The sequence below is a fragment of the Thunnus maccoyii genome, chromosome 22 (genome assembly GCF_910596095.1).
Source record: "Thunnus maccoyii chromosome 22, fThuMac1.1, whole genome shotgun sequence".
NCBI classification, from domain to species: domain Eukaryota; kingdom Metazoa; phylum Chordata; class Actinopteri; order Scombriformes; family Scombridae; genus Thunnus; species Thunnus maccoyii.
This window is the reverse complement of record NC_056554.1, coordinates 23,988,332-24,005,744: the sequence shown is the minus strand read 5'-3', so window position 1 is coordinate 24,005,744 and position 17,413 is coordinate 23,988,332. Positions and strand designations below refer to the sequence as shown.

Below are 17,413 nucleotides of genomic sequence, written 5' to 3'. Positions count from 1 at the left end.
AAATGCATGGCATTCATTTTGGCCCTGTTTACACCTGGTGTTAACATGCGACTCGGGTGATCCGATCACAAGTGGACAGCTTTAAGTGCATCTGTCTACACCTGGCATTAACATGCGTCTCCACATGCGCCCTGAGTGACCAGCAGTAAACACGGACATCATTTCCGTTTTCAAAGACCAAATTCGTTCGTTATTCGTCCAAAGCTGTGTTCAACTTGTTTGACAACAGGATAAACATTCAGGATATATATAAATATTCCGCGTCGGAAGACTTCGCTGCTCCACCCCTGGTGGTGACCCTGTTTTTGAGGAAGTGACCGTTGGGAAAGAGGACTGTAATGCAAGAACTGAACGAGCACACGACAGTTGATAAACCAGAGCAGGTCAATGATCTACAGATTTGAACTGTGCAGTCTAATGAAATGACCGACACAACACACAGCAGGTAGGTTGTCTTCTGAATTTAATTTAGCATTTTCTGCATGTGTCATCTAACTACTATTTTAACTATGAGTCGATCTCGCTGTCCGGAGCACTGCTAGCAGCTTGTTTCTTCCTTACAGCCCCAGTTGAAAGTTGTAGGTGTGGCAGTTAGCCTGTGAGAGGCGTCCATCGCTTTAAAAGACTGTCAGCGACCAAAATTCTCCATTTTCCACTTAGCCCAGCTAATAACCCACTGTTTTGATAGCTGCTTCAGAGGGTTGGAAAAAGTATGTCCAATGGGTCAATTAAATGAAAAATAGATTATGCAACAGCTAGGGATGTCAACAATTAATTACAGAATTTCCTCAAGTAGCACCTCAACTGCAAAGGCTACCCAGCCTTATATTAGTGACAGGCCTTTATTTCTAAATTCCCTTTCTATATTTTAGTACAAAGCCTCCTTTTCTTCTGATCCACGCCCTGTTAAAGTTTTGCTACTGCATTATGCTGTTACATATAAACTCAAGACTTCCTGTAATTATTTCAAATTAAATGCCCTCTAGCATTTCTGTGGACATGATCCCTTAATTCCTTAACGTTTAAGGCTTTTATTTTGAAATATCTGCAGCAATGTGTTGTAGAAAACTCAGTGAGTTGCACGGTTATATAACACTTCAGATGAGTAATCCAGAACAAGAAGGTGTTGAAAATAGCATGGTTATATTGTTAAATTTATTAAATGTTGTGAAGTAACAATATTGTGAAGTAACAAAACTGTGTTATGTCCTTGTCTACTAGCAATGGCCACACTGTATTCTACAATACTTACTGATCAACATACTTCTTGTAAGCATTTCTTTGAAGCACTTCTTCCCATTGACTCCTTTCCAGTTTATTTTTTTGGCCACTGTGTCTGAGAAAATCCTTGACAGTATATTCCATTTGATTCTTTTGATGTTCAGTCTTCCTGCAGCACCAAGAGCAGAAATCTGACAAGACAGAAAAGTATTTCAGACCAAAAGACAAAAAATGGATACAATTGTGACTGACTGATGATCTGTATCAGATGTAATTGGCCCCGACCCTCTTATCTCTTCAAGGGTGACATTTCAATAACCATACCATATTTTGCTTAGCATGTGCGTGTCTTGCATCTTGAAGCCATTCCTCCAACTCCTCCACTTCAGACATGGTGTCCAGTGGGACACTGACATTGTGAGGCATCTCAGCCATGGAGTTTCTGTCCCCATTCTTGCAGCAAGATTATTAACAGCAGCAGCAAGCTGCATTTGCTGCTCCTTGATATGTTCCAGCAAAGTTAGAATGTGCAGCTGAGAAGAGTTGAGAAACAAGAAGAGTTGAGAAACAATTCCATTAAGAGTGTTGTCACTTTAAGCTGTTATATGAGATGAGTACTTCCCCTATTCAAATTCACATGAGATTAAGTTGTTCCAAACACCATGTTATCTAAGTAGCTCACCTCTGCTACAGATTTACACTGCGTTGAGATTTTATGCTGCTGTAAATTTTTTGTATTGTTACAATCTTCACTGAATTTTCACAGTAAATTGTCCTTGTAACTGTAAATTCTTCCTGAAGACAAATATTTTCTACTGCAGTGAACAGAGCTGAGTGGTTTGACACGGTTGCTAAATCATCAGTCATATATTTAGTTTGAAAAAAGTCTACATTTACCCAGATTCGATGGCAAATTTGTCCTTCTTAAAATAATTAAGAACTAGACAGCTTTGTGCAACAGATGAATTTAGAAGTCTATCTGAAGTGTGACTATTAGTTTGCTTTAAGCCATAGTCAAAGTCTTTCTTTGTGAAACTAACCCCAAATGGCTGTATGTGCAAAGCCGGCAGGAAACAAGATAAAAGGTGGGGCAAATAAAAAAGAACAAGCTATGTGGGTTGTACCTCTACCAGCCATCTCAGTGTACTGATATCATGAACCTCATCACAGTTTTACATAACTTAATCTGTAAAATTTCAGGTCATTACTGAGAACCGCCAGCCTCCAGACAAACAAATATTTCCTACAGCTCCTGACAGACATGTGAGGGAAAACACTTGGTAATAAAAAGCTTAGCCTAAATATGAAATTTGTCATTTGTTACAAACTCCATTCAAATTTCAAAATACTCACTATTTAACTCTACCTGAGCTCATAAAGATGACATTTATAGTTTGTGAATTATATAATGTATTAATGTCCATGGAGGCCCATTCAGTCCCATTGTATTTATAACTCAGCACCTGTATACAGAACAAACTCCATTCAAATTTCAAAATGCTCAGTACTGTACTTAAGCTTAAGATGTCATGTACTGTAAGTTTATGAGTTACATAATGCATTAACACCGTGTTGGTGGAAAATCCGTAACATGTTCACATCAGAATGGCCACACGCAGGTTACTGCTGTGAAACCAGTGGTCATGAAGTTCATGACTGATTTTTTTAAACTTCATTAGATATCTTTGATTTACTTATCCAATAAGACTCCAAAACTTTGACTATAGCCTGGATTTGAAAAGCAGGGAAAAAAAACGTACCCTACTAATCCGCGGCACTCTGGGGGAACCTGAACCTGAAATAGAGACAGGTTGTGCTGTCAAATGGCGCTGTTTCACACTAATGTTAGCAGTTAGCCTTAAGGTTAGCCGTTAGCCTATATGCTACTGGCCACATTCCTATGAGCAGCTAACGTCATGTTAACAGATAGTAAGATATGGATGAAAAGCAAGTTGTGGGCAACATTGGTTGTAACATTACTAATAACAAACACAGAGTTGTTTATTCATCATTAATTCTGACTAACTTAGCTAGTTAAGTAAACTAGCCCAGCTAAAAAGCTAGCAGTTAACTATATAATGCTATTAGCAAGCTTAAATAGGAAGTCAAAACCTTCTGAAATTATGTGAAGCATTAAACCGCATTAAACACTGTTTTTCCACAACATTGTTCGCCTTACCATTATAAGTAATTTTCAAAAGCTGGAAGAAAAGCCGCCAACTGACCTTAACCACAGCGTTAATGTCTGGTTAGGTTTAGGCACAAAGACCACTTGGTTCGGATTAGGGAAAGATCATGGTTTGGGTTAAAATAAAAATAAAAATACCGGTTTTGTCGGTTGAAACGGGACACGGGCATTGGTTTCGAGGTGGTCTCGAACCGTACTCTGCTGACTTCCAACTTGCTGCCAAGACAACTTACTAACCATCGACTTACCCCTCCTCCTCCTGATAGGAAAGTCAGCTCATATAGATCGCATGTGAATTACCTCACTTTAGAAATGTTGAGATGATTCGTTTTGTTGACTTTTTGATATGATATGTATTGTTGAAATGTTGATATGATATGTTTTGTTGAAATGTTAATATGCCACGTATTACATGTGCTGAAAAGTAGATATTCAACATTTCTGTGGTTTGCAGAAACGTAAACTGCCAACATTTTATTCTGGTGACCAGGCTGATTTTAAAACTCTGTCTCACTGACAATAACAGCTCTGCAGTAATAGGCTACTATGTAATAGATTATTAAGTATACTCTGAAACCTTTGTGTGAGAAAAAATTGCAACCACACATGAACTGTATTTCAAATGTTGACTCTAATGAAGGCTAAAAGATTAAATAAGTCCAGTGAATTCAGTAAGAAATAGTCTTAACAATGCTGGCAACAAGAGTGAAAGTATATTTGCACTATACATAGATTAGATTGCATATGCTTGGACAGCTACAGAACTCTCTGGTCCATCTGTGTTGACGAAAGTGAAAGTTTAACTTCATTACATGGACACGTTGCCATTATTTGTAAGTTTTACTTTCTTATAGGAGGAATGAAGTATTCTGCCAGTGAAGATTTGAATTCAAACAAACGATCAATGAGAAGAATATATATCATGTAGAAAATAGTGGTTATTTTAGTTTACTACTTACTTAAAAACAATAGACATCCACCCATTAGAGGACTTTATTAAGTCCAAATGGAAATTGGGTTAGCCAAATCCAGTTTAAAACAGTTTAGATAAAGAAAATATATTTTATTTTTAAGCCTACTCAGGAATTACTTTATTTTTAACTGGGATAGTTATTTTGTCCAAACACCAATTCTAAAGCATATTTTCCATTTATTGTATCACTGATCTCTTTCCAAATTTCAGAACTGCAGGATGCTTCTCCAGACGAACAGACAGTCCCTTCAATCTCCACTCAAAACCTTCTGTGTTTTGGTCGTCCATTTTCTCCGAACACACTCTTGTAAAGGTAACTTAAATAATAATACAGTCTCAGGTAAATTTTGACTTGATGATAGTGCTAGATGAAAAGTCAGTAGAGTCACTAAAGTTATTACAATTTATCCTCAGTGGAACATGAATATCTGTACAAAATTTTACGTCAGTCCATCCAACAGTGGCTGAGACATTTCACTCAGAACTGCAAATGTCACGATGGCGCTAGAAGAAAAGTCAGAGAGTCAACAAACTTAGTAGGATTCATGTTATGTGGACAGATGGCCATGTACTAAACTTTCATGGCCATCAAGCCAATAATTGTTGATATATTTCAGGCTGGACCAAAGTGGTGAATGGATGGATTGCCTGCGTACTGATATTGCCATTTCTTGAGCCAAGCCTATAATCTATATACAGTTTATAGATTAAAACATGAAATTCTTTGACACACAGATGCTTCAGTGTCAGCAAACTTCTTTCACTTTTAATTATTTTTTAATGAAAATAGTCTTAAAGAGATGATCAGATTTATCTTTCTAGCTGTTACTGCAGGAATGAATGAACATTTGTGTTTCTTTTCAGGTCAGTCCCAGTTAATTGGTTCATCTCAGCCAATAGTGGCAACAGTTGGTGATGACATCATTTTGCCATGTCATCTGGAACCTGCCATGGATGTTGCTGCCATGACACTGGAGTGGACCAGATCTGACTCGGACCCCATAAATGTCCATGTGTGTCGTGCTGGTCAGGACCTCACACATGTTAAACATCCATCTTACAGGGGACGGACATCACTGTTCACTGATGAGTTGAAACAGGGAAACATTTCACTGAAACTCTCTAAAGTGAAACTTTCTGATGGGGGAAAATACAAATGTAACATTCCAACACTCAATCAACAATCTTCTGTTGAACTATTTGTTGGTAAGTGGACAAATTTTGGACATATTGTACAGTATGTGTTTATAGTGCAGTTTGGTGTCGTCTATGCAAAGAAGTAAATAATTTTGGTAGGATCAACACAGCTTTCAGCCGTTATTGTTCAGAGATGTCCTTAAACCACAGTTTAAATGAGGTTTTCTATAGATCAGCTCAGTAAATGGATGCTAAGAGGAAAGTATTTTCTTAGCTGGTTAAGGTAGTAGGCTAAAAATGATAGATAAAAGAGTTTAACATACACATCATGTGATATGCCATAATCCAGGAATGACATTCAGATACAAACTGACTCTTTCAAGAACTGTTTATGCCTGTCAAACCTTGTGTTGTAGCACAGCAGTTTACAAAGATAGTTGTGGTAGATTTCATTCTTAGCAATTTTGTAATAAATATAATAAAATGGGTCCTATATGTCAGAAAAAATGTACAAAGAATTAGGCTTTTTATTTTTTGCCAATGACCATTTTTTTGTCTGACAATTTTTCTAAAGGTTTTATCAGCTCTAGCTAACTAATCAACACTGACATTTGTCTTCAACTGACTCCTTTTACAATAAACCTACTAAAGCTTTTATATAATAATTTGTAGTTCTTTGTAGATAGTTAATGATGCTAACAAGTGGCCTTAATGCTAGTTTACTACTGTAATAAGTAAAGCTAGTTAGCCATGGCATGCTGATGTTAGCAGCTTACATTATGACAGACAAATACACTGTTTATTCCATTCCTTACAATTGTGTCCTTGTGTTTTTGGTTTTGGAAAAACTTGACCTTCCAGACTCTTTAGATACTCTTAGTTTCATGCACAAATCTCAAATCAAAGTGCAAAGCTTAACAGGCCTCTGTGCACAGTTATAATTGCTGAGCTATGATTGAACAATAGATGCTTTTCACAGCAGACATTTTGACCTTTCAAAGCAGGAAAAGCACAGGTGTAAATGATTAACATTAACGATGGCTCCATTAATTGTTAGAGTAGGCCATGTCAGTGAGTGAGCGCGCACAATATTCACCTAATGTAATGCAGCTATCATGAATGCTACTAATTCCACCTGTGCTTTTCCTGCTTTGACAAATCAAAACAACTGCCAAAAAGAGTCGCTGCTTGGGGGGAAAGTTTAGAAGATGGCCAATTAATAAGAAAACATAACAGACAAAACTCCAAACAATGGCTATAGTTAATCTGTACTCTCATAAATCTGTTGATTTATTTAAAAATCCAGAAAATCACACTGTCATCAAATATATTCAGAGTTCACGGCTACTAATGTTTTTGAATTTCCAACTTTAGCTTTGGCAACAGTAAGATATGTGACAACCCATCAGCACTTCATGAACCAACTGTTTTTAATGGTCAAATAGGATCCACAGTTAAGGATTTAAGAAACTTGAGTGATCATCAGATACAGAGCACACATGCTTTACCTTTACAGTTGTACATTTACATTTGTGGATCTTTCTTTATTATTCATTTGGTGATTGTGTTGCTCACCACTGTGTTAAAAATGTCTTTTTTTTCCTTAGCATCAGATGCTGCCTCCTCACCTGTCATCAGTGTGGTGTTACAGTGTGAGTCTAAAGGCTGGCATCCAGAGCCTGAGGTGTTTTGGTTGGACGGTGAGGGAAACCTCCTCTCTGCTGGACGTAAAGAGACAGTCAGAGGTCCTGATGACCTCTATACTGTCAGCAGCAGAGTGACTGTAGAGAAGAGACACAACAACAACTTCACCTGTAGAGTCCAACAGAACAACATCAACCAGACCAGAGAGACACACGTTATTGTTCCAGGTAAAAGCAGCCATTTTCAGTCTCAAATTTTGGTTTTAGTTTCACTCAGCTGAGGTCCAGTGTTGTATAAATTACTTGTTATTCATTGTGTTGTATCATTTGCAGATGATTTCTTTAAGGTCCAGTCCAGTTCTTCTCCTGTCACAGTTGGTTTGGTTGTTTGCCTCGTGTTAATTGTTGCAGCTGCAGTTTTCTTTTTTGGGTGGAAATGGAGACAAAACATGATCAGTAAGTCACAAATGAATTGCAGTGCCTCTCACAGGATTTAATGAGAATAGTGATATGAAATTTGTAATTGAGTATTTTTTTTAGATTTTAATAATTTGGGTTATGGAGTAGAGTAATTACAAGCAGTCAAATTGTCAGACTTCTTGTATCTCATGTTACATTGATATAAAACTTCCTAAAATGCAAGTAAAAATCTTTTATACTTAATGTCACTGCCTTTATTTTTACACAGAGACCAAGAGAAGCCGCAGAGATGAAACTGAAGGAGGAAGTAAGAACGTTTCTAAAAGTAATGACACTCAAATGCAGCCTCTAAATGCAGCAGGAACAGAAGGAGAAACAGTATATCCAACAGTGTCAGCAGAGAACAAGGTAAAAAAAAAACAGAAGAAGACCAAACATGTGAGTTAATACACAATAGAATCATTTGCAGTAGAGGAAAGAGAAACCAAGAGCAACTTACATAAGATGAAGAAATAAAAGTCTGGTCCAAGCAAGACGGACAGTAAATCTTTATATAAAGAAACAAGATGTGAGGTTTGAAAAGAAGCAACAAGAAGTAGGAAGCAACACAAATACTAAATGTATAAAGGAGGGAAACGATCACAAACACAAATAACTTGAATCATTCAGGAAATTAATTGTGCATTAGTTCAGCTTTTTATCTTTATGATCACTGGATGTGTGTGGTTACATTAATAATATAGAAAAGTCATGAAAAGGCAAGAAGTCAGAACCAGGACTGAGGGTCAGTTTCTTCCTGAGAGACGTTCATAGTGTTGTACTTGTTTGTTCACTGTCTGACCTCCACAACTCTGACCGGTCACTGCGGTCACAAGTGGGTGCGAAGATTGATGTAAAATTTCTGTTTTTAATTATTTAGATTTTCCTGCTTTAATTCTTTTTTTTTAATTCTCTGTACATTGCTTATCAGTCTTAGTTGAAAAGAGGTCAAGCTGCACCACGTGGTTGAATAGTTGTAGAAATACTCTGTGGTTTCTGATACGGAAGGAAACAGACTCAGCAGATCTCACCCACACAAGCTAACAGAAACAACTGTGCAACACTAGACACTGACTTTATGAAGGGACTGAAAATGTGAAGAATATGAAGAGTTTCTACTAAAGAAAAACTTTCTCAATTAAAATCCAAAATCCACAAAAATCAGACCATAAGACATGTTTGATATTCATGTAGTGATATGTTCAGTCACATGTCCTAATAATAATAATAATAATAATAATAATAATAATAATAATAATAATAATAATAAACAGGTTCAGACCCTGACAGAGGAGCTGGACAGCATGAACCAGGAAGTTCATATTTATATTTTCTTCCAGCCACCATCTTACTTGTTTTCAGTTCCCCGTCAAATCCGTCTCTTAGATACATTATGATGTTCAAACAAAAAACATTACTACTCGTTTTTTTTAATCAGTTGTTTCTTATACACATCTACTAACTTCACTAACATTAGAATATTTGTCTGTCACTGTTGTGACGTTGTAGTTTCCTCAAATACTGAAAGAACATGTTTTTCAACTCAGCTGCAGGATGAACAGCAGAGGAGGGAGGAGGCTCAGAGAGAAGTAGAAAAAAAGAAAAAAGCAGTTTGAGCTGTCGTCCAACTTTCATGTTATGTTTTTATTATATTATCTCATCTTTATCTCACAAAGAACGAGTGACAACTGAATGCATTTGTGACACAGAATTCACATTAATTCTGAATGTAATGAGTCCAATAAAAACAAAGTCATGTTCTCTTCTTTGTATACAGGCCACTAAACATGGATGTTCCCGTTTTTTTTATCATTATAATATTAATGGTCGTCATGCAATAACCTCTTGAAGAAACTCATACAAGTGATTTAAATTAATTTCATTCACATTCAGTTCTCTTGTAATTGTAGGATTTCCTCTCAGACACATGAAGTTACTGAGTGATGCAGACCTGTCGTAGAGTATGAAAAATAAAAAAACAAACAAGAACAAAAATATCAAAATAAAATTTTGATATTTTTTTACTGAGAGGTTTGGCTACATTGTTGTTGTTTTCTATTAGTATTTTGTTTTTTGTATCTATCTTCATATCAAACAATTCCCTCTTTATTTCTGTCACAGTGCAGCTCTGTGATGACACAGATGAGATTTATACTGCTGTTACAGTGTAAATCCAGTGTTTCACACTGTAAACAGACAGAAACATGACTTCACTTCATCTAAAGTTTAAGGGAACTTTTACATTAATAACCAGTTAATATTGATTTTCCTACTTGTTTGTTTTTAGGTTCAAATGTCTCACTGATTCACCTTTCTGTTTAAATTAAAATGCTGAATCAGACTTTGAGTATTTTTTCTGTATATATGTTGCTCACATATCTTAGTAAGATCATTTGTCTCTCATCTTGTCTTTCTTCATCGTTTCTCCTCTCAGATTAAAGTCTTACAAGATGAAGTCAACAAGCTCCGGGATGAAAAGAAGAGCCTGGACACCAAGAAAAATGAGGTTTATATCTGTTCAGTATAGATTTTGTTTTCCACCCCCCTACTTGTTTGTTTTTAGTTTTACATCCATCAGGGTTTTAATAATGAGTGAGTTATTTACTTGATAAAACAGGAAACTGAGGAAAAACTCAGGATGGATCTGGAGAACAAGAACAAGGAGGTTCATCTTTTCACTCAAATTAATTAGCTGCAGTCTTCTCTTTTTGTTATCTTCTACTTTGTTGCTGAGATGATTTAAACTAGATATCAGAGCAAACCTGAGACTGCTACTCTCACTGTCCTGTGAGAGCAAACAAGATAAAGATTAGATTTAGTTGATGTATGTTTTATACTTATGTGTTCAGTTTAGTTTAGAGGACTACTTTCCAATTTGCATGTTGAATTCACCACAAAAATAAAAAAATAAATTGTGCACTTGAGATTCGACTCAGAGGACAAAACAGTCACCAACCAGCTCTGAGACTTTTGTTGGTGTTACAACATAAATCCACTCATGTTTTTTTCTCAGTAAACCTGAGAAATATGCTGCATGAACCAGGTTTTAATCACACCCTCCAACCAATCAGATGTAGGAATTTATCCAGTTCACGATGTAATATGTATATTTACATAATGAAATAAAATGCCTCTCTTAATCTCTCTCCTGTCTGCCAGTTGGAGGAGCAACTCAGGAATGAGGAGCAGAGGAGGATTAATGCTGAGACAGAAGTGGAGACCTTGAAGGAGCAGCTGGAGAAGAAGAACAAGGAGGTTCATTCTTTAACCTTAATCAAATAACTACAGTCATCTCTCTTTTTTAACTTCTCCTTAAAAAACTGATTTGTTAATGAGAACAAGACTAAAACATTTCTAACCATGAGAGCAAATCTTAGACACAAGACTCTCAGACTGTTGATTAGTCATTTGTGGATACCTTTGTTTTTTTGTTTGTGTGTGTGTGTGTGTGTGTGTGTGTGTGTGTGTGTGTGTGTGTGTGTGTGTGTGTGTGTGTGTGTGTGTGTGTGTGTGTGTGTGTGTGTGTGTGTGTGTGTGTGCAGAGAGACACCAGTCCAGCCAGTCAGAGCTCAACCACAGAACACGACGGCACCCAAGAAGGAAGAGATGTCAGTTCCAGCGACATGTCCAATCAGGTAATATTGTTGGGAGTGAATGAACTCTGTATAAGTATCCTGGTATATGATCATGTACATCAGGCATCAGATTTTTAATGTATACATTAATCAAGTGTGTCTTAATCTTATTCCACATTTGGGTTTATATAATCTTGCAGCACCAAGACTGTACTCACAGCACTGCTAATATACACAGATTCAATTTTCTCTTGATTTCTTGTAAAATGACACAGATACACTGATCACCATACATCCCCTCATACACTGACAATATGGATTCATAACACAATGTACAGAAACAGGGTCATATCCACAATACCTACCAAAGGGCTGAATGATTGATCAATGTTATATTGAAATCACAGAGAGAGTTCAATTTTCTAATCACAAGAGCTGCATTTTTAATTATAACTTATAGTATCAACAATGTCTTAATAATGCATAAAAAATGTTGAATGTGTGAACTTTGAAGGCTCACTTAAGATACATTTTTTGGAAAAAAAAAAATTACATGTGAAGGTTGTGAATATTTTTTGTGTGTGGTTGAGAGAAACGACTTCTGTCTAGGAGATTTGTCCTGTTCTAGAAATCCAGTGAAAACAGATTTATTGATCTAGATGAAAAATCATCATTTTTGTGCCATGTGATTAGTTGATGTGTTTTTTATTGCTGAGTAGTGAATGAATGATCTACTGAGTTTGGCTGCTGTGTGGTTTTTAAGTTTATAATACCCATTCATAGCACAAAAGATGAATAATGACCTTTTGATTTCCAACAGGCTTCCAGCTGACGTCCCTACAGCAGCTGTGGATCTGAGAAGACGACAGAATCCATCACAATACTGAGGATATTAGGATTCGTTCTCTATGTTTTCCACATTGGATTTGAAACATCGATAGAGACCAACTGTTACCCTCACTGGCCAGCATAAATCACAATTTCATCAAAATGAAATGGCCATGAAAAAGGTTATCATCCATAACACCAATGATTATCCAAAAATAATTAAAGAAGAGAAATCTGAGTCCTTACTATCAAAGTCTGAGCTTCACAACACAGGTTTTTGGAAGTGTGTAATGGTTCAAACAAAAGAGATTTCTGAGGACTGTAGAGGAAGAGTTGTTGATGCTCACCAGGCTAGAAAGGGTTACAAAACCATTTGTAAAGAGTTTGGACTCCAACAGTCGACTTTCAGGCAGATTGTGTACAAATGGCGGACATTCAACATTTTGGTTTTAATCTCCTCTCGTTGTATATTCATATACATAACTGTATCATAACTTACATGTCATTGATGTACTGTACAACTCATTGTTACATGCTCCCCCCTGCTGGATATGATGTGCATTACATTTGACATTCAACTCATAATGTCATATGTTCTCTCTCAGGCGGCCGGACCAACAAAGAGGGGGCAGGAATGAGGCTTGCTCTGTTTTTCCACTTCCCAGCCTTTGTATGTTACTGTCATGCTTTAGCTTTTGCCTTTGTTAGTCTTTTGTTTATTTGGTGGGTCCGCTAGTCCTATTTTTCACGGCTTTATTTCTGTTAGGTTTAGTTTTCATGCTGGTTTATGTTAGAGAGCAGAGTCCAGATCCTGAGACCTTTTGTGGGTTGCTCTGGGTGTCTTCCCTTCTGCTCATCAGCTTTTGATAGTTGTTGGTTTTTGTTAATAAATTGGTTTGACTTTTCTGATACACCTGACTCTTACATTATGTTTGGGCCTTCTTTGAAATGAGCTGTTTTAGAGGGTTGTAACATTTATACTGATGGCATTTCTGAGGAGCCCACTTTATCCTGAGAGAGTTTGCTTAACTGATAAAATCAAGATTGCACAATATGACCATAAATGGATCAGTGTTTCTCTTTTTTATTTTTTGCTTTCCAAGTTCACTGTGCCTCTTCCTGTGGTTTCTTTTCACTCTCAGCACTCTGCACATTGAATATGTTTGTCTAAACCAACCTTTTCTTATTCAGTGTCTGTGTCTTTAAAAAACTTCCTGTTTTAATTTTACTTTTAGGTGACAACAGGGACTCTAATGTTTCTTTTTGCATATTGATCTCAGTCTAGTTTCCCACACATGCTGTATCCGTCTCCTTACTGTATTTCTGTCCATTTTCTCTCTTTGGTAAGTCTTTCAAAGATATTTCCAGATTCACTGATTAGCTGGGGCAGTCCTCATGAGAGCCAGTTTCATCACAGTTTGATCCTCTTTGTGACTGCACTTGAACAAATGTTTAAAGTTCTTGTAATCTGGATTGACTGACCTTCATGTCTTGAAGTAATGATGGACTGTCATTTCTCTTTACTTAGTGGCGTCATTCTTGCCACAATATGATTTACTACAGTAGTAGAATAGGGCTATTTCCTGTATACCATAACTACCTCTGTACAACACAACTGATGCTCTCAAACGCACTAAAGAAATTCCACCAATTAACTTTGGACAAGGCTCACCTATTAACTGAAAACTAGGTGTAAAAAATGTGTAAAGCTGCCATCAAGGCAAACAGGCTACTTTGAAGAATCTTAAATATGAAACATATTTTGGTTTATTTGACACCTTTTTGTTTACTACCTAATTCCATATGTGTTATTTCATAGTTTTCTTCAGTTTTGTTCTTCATTTTCACATCACATGGTATGTTCTGCTGCTGTAAATATTAAATATTTGGGTGTAAGATTAAAATCATTGATTGAGAAATTCTTGTACCCTTGTACAATGTCTTTTTTGATGAAGAATGGCACCCAGAACATAAAACATCTTTTGTGAGAGACCATGAATGTCAGAGAGGCCCTGTAGATTAAATCATTATGGCAGGGCATTTATTAGAACATTCTTTTATGAACATATATCCATATATTGAAGATAATTTTTCACAGTTTCCCCCCGTTGTTGAGCAACTGCAACACCCTCAAGACAAAATCTTCCTACATGTGATCTATAAGTTCTGCCCCACAAGGACAAACAGAGGCCTCACTGAGAGTAATTGTCAAGAGTGATCAGAGACTCCTCAAAACACAGTGAAGTGAAAAAGCATCTCAGGAAGAGGTCGTAGGTCATATACTCTCACATTAGACCAAACATCCCCCTATTGATGACAGATAGGTAAAAGACCTAACAGGACTGACTACACTGAAAAGACGGAACAAAAGGCGAAATCTCTAAAGGCAAATAATAATAATAATAATAATAATAAACTTTATTTATATAGCACCTTTCATAACATAAAAGATCAAAGTGCTTTACAGAAAAAGGTACAAACAAACAAAAAACAGATATTTAAAAATATTAAAAGAAAGGAGGAAAAAAAGAAATACAATAAACAATAAAAACTGCAATGATTAAAAGAGGTAAGAAGATAAAAAGAGGTAAAATCATGAGATAAGAGAGATAAAACAGGTAGTAAAAAACAGCTGATAACAGTAAAAAGCTTGAGTTTGGTTGAGTAAATTAAAACCAAGACCATAAAAATAAGTTTTGAGCTGCTTCTTGAAAATATCAACAGAGGATGCTTGTCTAATATGTGGTGGGAGTTGTTTCCAGATCTTTGGTGCACAGCTGCAAAAAGCTGCCTCACCATACTTTTTGCATTTTGTTTGTGGCACATTTAATAAGCCTGCATTAAGCGACCTAAGCGAAAGGTTTGGCACATATTCTGACAAGAAATCTGAAAGACATGAAGGTGCTAGAGACCTTTTTGGGCTTTAAAAACAAGTAAAAGAATTATAAAATCTACCCTCAACGTTACAGGTAGCTAGTGTAATGATGCCAATACCGGTGTAATGTGTTCCCTTTTCCTAGTGTGGGTTAAAATTCTTGCTGCTGAGTTTTGAATGAGTTGCAGTCGATCAATGGTTTTATTTGGTAAACCAGTATAAAGTGAATTACAATAATCTAAGTGTGAAAAAACAAAGACATGAGTGAGTTTCTTGACATCTTCTAAAGTAAGGTAGGGTCTGACTCTTGCGATGTTTCTTAAATGATAAAAAGCTATCTTTGTAACGTTGTGGACATGACTTTTAAAATTCAATTCAGAGTCACATTGCGTTGGTCCAATGACAGTTTCCAGATTTCATCTTCAATTCTCTCCACTGTAAGGCAGAGTAGCAACAGTGGAAAAGAGCAGTAGATTGCTCCTTGCGTTAGCCAATGCAACAGTTAGCTTGTTGTAGCAGGCTGAAGGACTCTTTATACATCCATGGAAGGACTGTTAAGGACTGTTGTTAAGCTAACGGGAGAAATTATCTGGACTGGGCAGCGCAGCAGCGGCAGGACGCTGCCGGGGAGGCTGGAGAGAGAAGCAACCGGAGAAACAACCAGGAGAGTTAGCTTGTTTGTCATTGTTGCTAATGATATCAGACTGGTTAACCAGCAGCCACAAAGTTCTGTTAACTAGCAAACAAGATGACCAACAGCTACAAATGGACATTATGACATGAATACTTCATCTCCATGAAAGAAAGAAGAAGACGTCAGATAATGTGAGTCAGATACAGCTTCTCTCTCTCTGTCTCTTTGGTTGTTAATGTCATCTGTCTCTGTGGCTGTTGACTATATTTTGTATATCGTGTATATAGATAAGAGTGTGTAAGTCAAATATTTGATACATGCATTAATACTTTCTGATGTGAACCTACACTTTTAGATCTGTGAATGTTTTTAGTGTTCAGTCTTTCTAGTATTCAGCACTGATCTGTTCCTGTATCACATTATAAGCTTTGTGCTACTTCATATATTTCTGTTTACTAAGAAAATACATAAGAAACACATGTAAATCATGTGATATGTTGTCTGTTTTTGATGAGAACATAAATCTGTTGTCACAACAGAACAATACTATAAATCTGAATTTCACTTTGTTGGTAAAATGACACATTCAGAACCACTGCAAGGCTAAAATGAGCACTTCTTTGTTTAGAAACAATATGCTAAATGTATTAAAGAAGCAGTTTTTTCACCACTCAGGTTTTTGTTTTTGAAAGCAAATTGTTTTATTTGCATATGAAATTGCCCCCCACCCCTCTAATTTCATCAGGTGAGGGACAATAATATAGTTTGATGTGGTTTGTTGTAAGATTCCATGTTGGTTTTCCTCCTGTCCTCCCCAATTTTTTGAGTCACCAGCTGCCACTGATACACACACAATACTTGTTAGTAGATCAGATCACTGTTTGTTTGGGTTTGCACATGAGATTTGTTGACAATAAAAAAATATAGAAAATCACCAGCTATATCCTTTAATCCCAATAAGAATGAAGATAAAATAGTTTTTGGTTTTGCTCTCCTCTCTCTGACTATTCATATACAGATATTTGTGGTGTGTTTGAAGCCTGTGGACATATTGGAAAAAACCCAAAGAACTTAAACTGCATAAAACTTACATGTCATAGATGCACTGTACAACTCATGCATTGTTACATGCTCCCCCCCTGCTGGATATTATGTGCATTACATTTGACATTCAACTCATAATGTCATGTGTTCTCTCTCAGGCGGCTGGACCAACAAAGAGGGGGGAGGAATGAGGCTTGCTCTGTTTTTCCACTTCCCAGCCTTTGTATGTTACTGTCATGCTTCAGCTTTTTCCTTTGTTAGTCTTTTGTTTATTTGGTGGGTCCGGTAGTCCTATTTTTCATGGCTTTATTTCTGTTAGGTTTAGTTTTCATGCTGGTTTATGTTAGAGAGCAGAGTCCAGATCCTGAGACCCTTTGTGGGTTTGTCTGGGTGTCTTCCCTTCTTTTTGTTCCTTTTGGTCTGCTCATCAGCTTTTGATAGTTGTTGGTTTTTGTTAATAAATTGGTTTGACTTTTCTGATACACCTGACTCTTACATTATGTTTGGGCCTTCTTTGAAATGAGCTGTTTTAGAGGGTCGTAACATTTATACTGATGGCATTTCTTTATCCTGAGAGAGTTTGCTTAACTGATAAAATCAAGATTGCACAATATGACCATAAATGGATCAGTGTTTCTCTTTTTTATTTTTTGCTTTCCAAGTTCACTGTGCCTCTTCCTGTGGTTTCTTTTCACTCTCAGCACTCTGCACATTGAATATGTTTGTCTAAACCAACCTTTTCTTATTCAGTGTCTTTGTCTTTAAAAAACTTCCTGTTTTAATTTTACTTTTAGGTGACAACAGGGACTCTAATGTTTCTTTTTGCATATTGATCT

The 17,413-nt window shown here is 36.6% G+C and overlaps 1 protein-coding gene across 1 annotated transcript; it reads left to right on the top strand.

Moving 5' to 3' along the window:
* The first annotated feature begins 153 nt into the window (after positions 1-153).
* LOC121889651 (butyrophilin subfamily 3 member A2-like) lies at positions 154-13,078 on the top strand. Its single transcript, XM_042401800.1, has 10 exons — positions 154-445; positions 4,593-4,695; positions 5,247-5,588; positions 7,127-7,390; positions 7,496-7,618; positions 7,851-7,990; positions 10,056-10,127; positions 10,781-10,876; positions 11,164-11,256; positions 12,017-13,078. The coding sequence occupies exons 2-10, from the start codon at positions 4,602-4,604 to the stop codon at positions 12,026-12,028; spliced, it is 1,236 nt and encodes a 411-aa protein (XP_042257734.1). The 5' UTR covers positions 154-445; positions 4,593-4,601; the 3' UTR covers positions 12,029-13,078.
* Positions 13,079-17,413: the final 4,335 nt, after the last annotated feature.